The following is a 7,688-nucleotide window of genomic DNA, read 5'->3' on the forward strand; positions in this document are numbered from 1 at the left end:
CAGGGGCAGTGGCTCAAGCCTATAATCCCAGCACTTTGTGAGGCCGAGGCAGGCGGATCACCTGAGGTCAGGAGTTCAAGACCAGCCTGATCGACATGGCAAAACCCATCTCTACGAAAAATACAAAAATTAGTTGGGCATGGTGGCAGGTGCTTGTAGTCCCACCTACTCTGAAGACTGGGGCAGGAGAATCACTTGAACCGGGAAGGCAGAGGTTGCAGTAAGCCAAGATCGCGTCACTGCACTCTAACCTGGGCAACAGAACAAGACTCCATCTCAAAAAAAAAAAAAAAAAAAAAGCAGCTGGATATGATGGCTCATGCCCATAATCCCAGCCCTTTGGGAAGCTGAGGCGGGAGGAATGACTGAGCCCAAGAGTTCAAGACCAGCCTGGGTAACACAGCAAGACCCCATCTCAACAAAAAATTTAAAAATTAGCTAGGCATGGTGGCAAGCACCTGTAGTCCCAGCTACTTGGGAGGCTGATGTGGCAGCATCGCTTGAGCTCACGAATTTGAGGCTACAGTGAGCTATGATCATGACATGGCACTCCAGCCTAGGTGACAGGGCAAGACCCCATCTCACACACACACAAAATGGTAGAGATGACTACACATACACAAAGGGCTAGGCATAGTGGCTCACGTCTGTAATCTTAGCACTTTGGGAGGCGAAAGTGAAAGGATTACTTGAGCCTCGGAGTTCGAGATCAACCTGGGCAACATGGCAAGACCATGTCTCTACCAAAAAGAAAAAAATATAAGCTGAGACCAGGAGTTTGGGGCTACAGTGAGCTAAAATTGTGCAACTGCACTCCAGTCTGAGCCACAGAGCAAGGCTCTGTCTCAAGAAATAAAAAAAAAAAAGTAAAACTAAGAATCAAATAAAATTTTAAAAGAATAAGCCAGATGTCTAGTAAACAAGATTTTAGCCCCCTAAATCTGCTACCTAGTAACTTCATCCTTAGACCAGGCAAACTCACTGTCTGTAACCACTGTTGTACCCCATGGTGTTGTTATAATAATTAAACAAGCAACTATTCTTGAAAATACTTTGATAAATATAACATCTTAGACAAATATAAGGCAGCATTGTTATAATGCAGTTCACATACCAAAGTGATCCCAGTCTTCCTGTAGATTCTGAATCTCCAGCTGGTTCTTGCCCTCAGTGAAAATTGGTTTTGGGTTCTTCTCAAAGCCCCCAGACAAGATGCCACCCTGCCAGTTCCGAATATAAATTCTTCCATCAGCATCCACAATAGCTGAGGAGGAGAAATGACATGGAGTGGGGAGTGGAAGAAAAAACAAGGGTTTAGAGGCAAGTTAGCTTTCTAAATGGACAGAAAAAACAAACAAAAACACCCATCCTATTAATGGCTTTATTAATGAAAGAACATTCAACGAACACAGGCATTCATTAGCTTTAAAATACCTTTTGAGGTCACGGGGGAAGATCCTCCCATTTAGACTTTCAGTGGAGACTGTTTCTCTGATTATCCCTTTCCTAGAAGCTTTGACTAGACCCCACAAGCAAACCACATAACTCCCACTGTGCCAAGCGAAAGTTTAACAGAAAGGGGGACTGCAGAGCCCATTCTAGGCATGAAGACCACCAAAAGGATGTGAGAACCCTCTCCTACAGTGCTTGGAACCACTAACTCACCTAACTCTATTGTTTACCTATGACATTTCTACAATCTATAGCATTCAAGTCAAAAAGTCAACATGACAGTCCAAATATTCTCAATGACCTCTGTTTAGGACTAAAATTAGCTTGCAAAATGAAAATAAAAAATGAAGACAAAAAAACAAAAAAAATTTATTAATGGAAATTTTGGCCATCCTTTCATAAAGAGTTAATAAAGAAAAGTCAGAATTGGGTCCACCTCCCTGAAACATGCTCTAGAAATGAAAGACTCTTTCAGACACAGTCTGTCCTTAGCAGAAAGTTTTCCTTTTCAAAGGACAGGATACTGGCAAAGAAACAAGATTTTTTAAAAAAGTGCAAGTCCTCACTTGGTGTGCTGCTCTGCAGAGGGGTCTCCAAGGGGCGAGTCAGGAGGTAGAAGTGTTCGCAGGCATGTAGCGGGATACTAACCGGCTCCTCGTTGGACAGACCCAGCTCGTATGCCCACTACAAATGGACAGGTTGATTTGTAGGTGGGAAGAGGAACAGAAATACAAATGAGCAAGTTCAGCCTCTTGAGACTAATTCCAAGTGGCTTATGTGTGCTCTTGCTACATTGTCAAGTGTGGGAAGTCAGCCTGCTTTAGTTCAATTATTTGGATGGGGAGCAATACTACATTTTTTCAGCTGTAGAAATTACTTTGAGATCAAAGGAAGAGATATTTACCAGCTAGTCAAAGGAGCTCATGGGAACCAAGGAGGTCCTTTCGATAAAATGCCTGGGTTCAACTACAAACCCCAAAGAGCAATCACTAAATGAACTTCACACGGCGAAAGTATTTCTTAGTTCACTTCAGGATCATAGCATGGAAGGCAAGAGCCAACCTGCTCTGAAAGAAGCAGTGTCCTGGAAATTATTGTCCACATTCCTGACACAATAAAACAGCCTAGTAAGTTATTTGCCAGGTTGTAGAATGAAATGTAACACCAAGACCCAGCACCAACGATTCACGTCAATGCCTGACCATTTGCTGGCCTCCCTGACCAGGATAGCACCCGTCAGCCTAGTATGGAGGAAGGACAAGGTCACACATGCTTCTAGTTTGGACTAAGTATAGGTTTCTGATTTAGAATACCTTACAAGAAACAGTGTAGTTACTGATATCTGTATAATCAATCACAATACTAATCTTACTTCTCTACACCAAAAAAATCTTGGAGACAAACGTTAAATGAGAAAATTAGAGCCCAGTGTTGGTGCTGACCTACCTGGCCGGCACAGTTGACAAAATACTGGCATTCAATCTGTCCTTTATCTGTCTCCACTCCAGTAACTTGACCTTTTTTGACCATTACATGAAGAACAGATGTCCGGTCATAGATCTGAACACCTGTTCCAAGGTAAAGAAAGAGTTGGTGCTTCATCTGATGTACCAGAATGTAGACATCTGCAGCAGGTTCTCCACCCAAAAGAAACACTGACAAAGTCAAGTCAATGCTTTAATTTATTACTTTATTTTATTTTTGAGATGGAATCTTGCTCTGTCGCCACGGGTGGAATGTAGTGGTGCAATCTTGGCTTGCTCTCTGCCTCCTGGGTTCAAGTGATTCTCCTGCCTCAGCCTTTCAAGTAGCTGGGAATACAGGCGTGTACCACCATGCCCGGCTAATTTTTGTATTTTTAATAGAGATGGGGTTTTACCATGTTGGTCAGGCTGGTCTTGAACTCCTGGCCTCAGTTGATCCGCCTGCCTTGGCCTCCCAAAGTGCTGGGATTACAGGCATGAGACACCACACCCCGATCAATGCTTTAATTAAAAAAAGCAACCCTAGAATCACATCCTGAGACTATGTAAATGGGCCTTGCTCAAGATTGAAAATAGCAAGTCAGTTTAAAAACAGACTTTGAAATGCAATAATTAAATTCCAGGAATCACAGACTATGGAGCAGAGAGGAGAGGATGTAAAAAAGGCGCCTTAAGTGGTAACCTGCTCATACCATGGATATGATACCATGGACACTAGTAAGTTTTTCCCTCATTCAGTGCAACACGGGCTCATGATTTCAGGTGTGGATTAAACTTCCAAGGTGTGTTTTCACCTTGAACTTGTCAAGTCCTGTAGGGGAAAAATATTACCTTAAGTCCAAAAGGCATTAATCAGCCAGACACAGTGGCTCATGCCTGTAATCCCAGCACTTAGGGAGGCCGAGGTGGGTGGATCACCTGAGGTCAGGAGTTCAAGACTAGCCTGGCCAACATGGCGAAACCCCGTCTTTACTAAAAATACACAAAAAAATTAGCCAGGTGTAGTGGTGCACACCTGTAGTCCCACCTACTCGGGAGGCTGAAGCAGGAGGATCACATGAACCCAGGAGGTGAAGGTTGCAGTGAGCCAAGATTGTGCCATTGCACTCCAGCCTGGGAGAAAAGAGTGAAGCTCTGTCTCCAAAAAAGGGGCATTAATTAGCACTAAAAGCAGTTCTTTGGAACTTAAAAAATGTGGCCCTGAGGGAAAACATTTATTAACAGATAAACAAAATTAAAAGACACAGTGTTCAAAAAATGGAAGCTGAGTACCCCAAAGAGGATAATCTTTCCAAACTTGAGTTGGTGTAACTGCCTACTGTGAGACACTTCCTTAGGTAACGTCTTCCCTGCTAACCCATCTTAAGAAAAGGCAAAAACCTGCTTACCATTTTGGGAGGCAGCACTTGCCAGGGCAAGAGCCACGTCAGCAGAGGACACCACTGCATCCTCAGGAACATGCATGGCCCCCACCAGGTCGTGCACGTTGAGGAGATGGTGAAGTTCGGCCACTTTCTTGGGGGAGATGATCTCAGAAGGGATACCTATGACACTGCCACAGAACACAAGGGACAATGACATTCACAGGCTCTTTGGCAGAGGCCAGTGTGGTAAAGTCAGGCCACGCTTCTAGACTCTTACGTACTTCAGCCTTGCATTGATGCGCTTCAGGGAGATCAGTCGGTCCTGAGTTTGGGCCAGAAAGATTGAGCCTGTCCTCGTGTAACCTGTAAGAAAAAAAAGCCCAAATGAGACAGATCAGACCAAATGTAGGATGGAAGAGTAGAAAATGCACTAGATTATAGCTTAGAAGACCTGTGATGAATCCTGGGACTGCCACTCAATATCCTTGGGCAGGTAAATCAGCTTCTCTGAGCTTCTTCGCAAAATTTTAAGAACTTCAGACGTGCTAAGGCTCCATGCCCTAACCAAACATTCTCAGCTAACAGTTTTGTGAGGTTGTGAGAATCAAATGAGATTCTAGGCCAGGTGCAGTGGCTCACGCTTGTAATACCAGCACTTTGGGAGGTTGAGGGGGGCAGATCACCTGAGGTCAGTAGTTTGAGACCAGCCTGGCCAGCATGTTGAAACCCTGTCTCTACTAAAAATATAAAAATTAGCTGGGTGTGGTGGTGCATGCCTGTAATCCCAGCTACTTGGGAGGCTGAGGCAGGAGAACTGTTTGAACCCAGGAGGTGGAGGTTGCATTGGGTCAGAATTGCACCACTGCATTCTAGCCTGGGCGACACAGCAAGACTCTGTCTTGAAAAAAAAAAAGAAAAAAAAGATACTTTTGGGCAGGGATTCAACCTTGAACCCATCCCTATTCTTCCCCCCTTTTAGGCAATTTCACCCTTTCTCCTCCTAGTCTTGGGGGAGTGTAATCCTTGGCAAAGGCCACTCACAATTACATCAGCTACCAAGGGTCAGATTCTCCCTTCTTCCCCAGTATAGGCAAACAGTGGACACATGACCTAAGCTTATCCAATCAGACCCTCCTGAAATAGTCAGTCTTGAGCACATAGGTGAATGGCTAGAGGTCACCATCTCAAGGGCAGCATCGTCCAGACCAGGCTGCTCCCGTTCTGACTGAGGGACTGCCTGCGGTGCAGTTCCCACATCCTGGCTTCCAGGTTGCCTCCAGCTGGCAGCCTCCTACCAACTCCACAGGCCCCAAGCTCCTCCCAACAAGCTCTAAGTTGGCCAGAGTCAATTCCTGTTGTTTGTAATCAACACACCTGATATAGAACCATAATTACACTTGGGCCAATGACAATCCTCCTAAAATGCAATGACTCTTAATTCTTATGAAGAAAAAGTTGAAACAATTTGGTATCTTATTTTCAAAAGAAGTACAGTCAGGATAATTTACATATTTTCTTAATTTGTTAGTAGAGACAGGGTTTCACTATGTGAGCCAGGATGGTCTTGATCTCCTGACCTCGTGATCCGCCCGCCTCGGCCTCCCAAAGTGTTGGGATTACAGGCATGAGCCACCGCGCCCGGCCAACCCAAGTCTTAATTACCAAAGCAGCAGGCAAACCTGGCAGAGGACCAGATACAGAACTGAATATAACAGTCTCAGGGACAGGCAAAACAGTAAACGGAAGACACTTGCTTACCTGTTTGGATCCCTGTTTCTTGCTCTAACTGATGGTAGAGTTTGTTTGAGTAGTCTGCCATCTTCTGCTCAATGGTCAAGTGCCTGGCGGTGCTCAGGATGCCAGCACATAACCTGGTAGAGCCAGCAGCCAGCCTGCAGGATGGATGCAAAATGCTATTAGGTAGATTGACGTATCTGTGAATACAACGTCAAGGTTTCTCATTACAGCACTGTTTCTAATACCAAAAGATGGAAACAAGCTGGGCACAGTGGCTCACACTTACAATCCCAGCACTTTGGGAGGCCAAAGTAGGAGGACTGAGGACTGCTTGAGGACAGGGGTTTAAGACCAGCCTGGTCAACACAGGGAGACCCCCTCTCTACCAACAACAACAACAAAATTAACCAGGCATGGTAGCACATGCCTGCAGTCCCAGCTACTTGGAAGGCTAAGGCCAGAGGAGCCCTTGAGTTCAGAAGGTAGAGGCTGCAGTGAGCTATGATCACACCACTGCACTCCAGCGTGGACAACAAGGTGAGAAAAATGTTCACTGACTTGGGACAGATTTAAAATTTTGGATAGTTTAGGCCAGGCACAGTGGCTCATGCCTGTAATCCCAGCACTTTGAGGGGCTGAGGTAGGAGGATCACTTGAGGACAGGAGTTGAAGACTGGCCTAGGCAACATAACCAGACCGTGTCTCTACCAAAAAAATGAAAAATAAATAAATAAAAATAAAGGCCAGGTGCAGTGGCTCACGCATGTAATTTTAGCACTTTGGGAGGCCGAGGTGGGTGGATCACAAGGTCAGGAGATTGAGATCATCTTGGCTAACACAGTAAAACCCTGTCTCTACGAAAAATACAAAAAATTAGCTGGGCATGGTGGCGGGTGCCTATAGTCCCAGCTACTAGGGAGGCTGAGGCAGGAGAATGGCGTGAACCCGGGAGGCGGAGCTTGCAGTAAGTCAAGACTGCGCCACTGCACTCCAGCCTGGGTGACAGAGTGAGACTCTGCCTCAAAAAAAATAAATAAATAAAAGTTAAAAAAAAATAATAAATAAAAGTTAGCCAGGCTACCTGGGAGGCTGTGGCAGGAAGATCCTTTGATCCCAAAAGTTTGCGCCTGCAGTGAGCTAAGATTGTGCCACTGCACTTCAGACTAAGCAAGAGAGCAAGACCCCATCTCTAAAATAAAATAAAATTTTGGAATTCATCTATACAATGGAATACTATGCAGCTATAAAAAAAAGAATGAAAAGGTCTTTACGTACCAACATGGAACAATCATAATGAAAAAGCAAGGTGAAGAACAGTGTGTAAGGTATGCTCCCACTTATATAAAAAAGGGAAAAAATACAATAAATGAATTGTATTTATTTACACACATACACACATACACAAACCTACCAACACATAATTGCTTATAGAAGTAGAGAATGTAACTAGAACTGAACTTCCCTCCAGAGAGGAAAGCTTTTTGTTAGAAGTGAAGATTGAGAGCTGGGTGCAGTGGCTCACGCCTGTAATCCCAGCACTTTGGGAGGCCGAGGCAGGCAGATCACTTGAGGTCAGGAGTTCGAGACCAGCCTGGTCAACATGGTGAAACCCCATCTCTACTAAAAATACAAAAATTAGCCGGGCATGGTG

At 44.7% G+C, this 7,688-nt stretch overlaps 1 protein-coding gene across 3 annotated transcripts in view; it reads right to left on the reverse strand.

Moving 5' to 3' along the window:
- The window catches only part of PDPR (pyruvate dehydrogenase phosphatase regulatory subunit), a 52,500-nt gene that overhangs the window by 29,913 nt on the left and 14,899 nt on the right, over nucleotides 1–7,688 (reverse strand). For all 3 annotated transcript variants that reach the window (XM_011962249.1, XM_011962257.1, XM_011962251.1), the window contains 6 exons: nucleotides 6,059–6,192; nucleotides 4,582–4,663; nucleotides 4,325–4,488; nucleotides 2,899–3,020; nucleotides 2,019–2,136; nucleotides 1,115–1,264 (listed from right to left, as the gene is read on the reverse strand). In XM_011962249.1, coding sequence (XP_011817639.1) covers nucleotides 1,115–1,264; nucleotides 2,019–2,136; nucleotides 2,899–3,020; nucleotides 4,325–4,488; nucleotides 4,582–4,663; nucleotides 6,059–6,192 — 770 coding nt within the window. The remainder of the gene's footprint in view (nucleotides 1–1,114; nucleotides 1,265–2,018; nucleotides 2,137–2,898; nucleotides 3,021–4,324; nucleotides 4,489–4,581; nucleotides 4,664–6,058; nucleotides 6,193–7,688) is intronic.

Source organism: Colobus angolensis, unplaced genomic scaffold, assembly GCF_000951035.1.
Source record: "Colobus angolensis palliatus isolate OR3802 unplaced genomic scaffold, Cang.pa_1.0 Scaffold116, whole genome shotgun sequence".
Classification (NCBI taxonomy): domain Eukaryota; kingdom Metazoa; phylum Chordata; class Mammalia; order Primates; family Cercopithecidae; genus Colobus; species Colobus angolensis.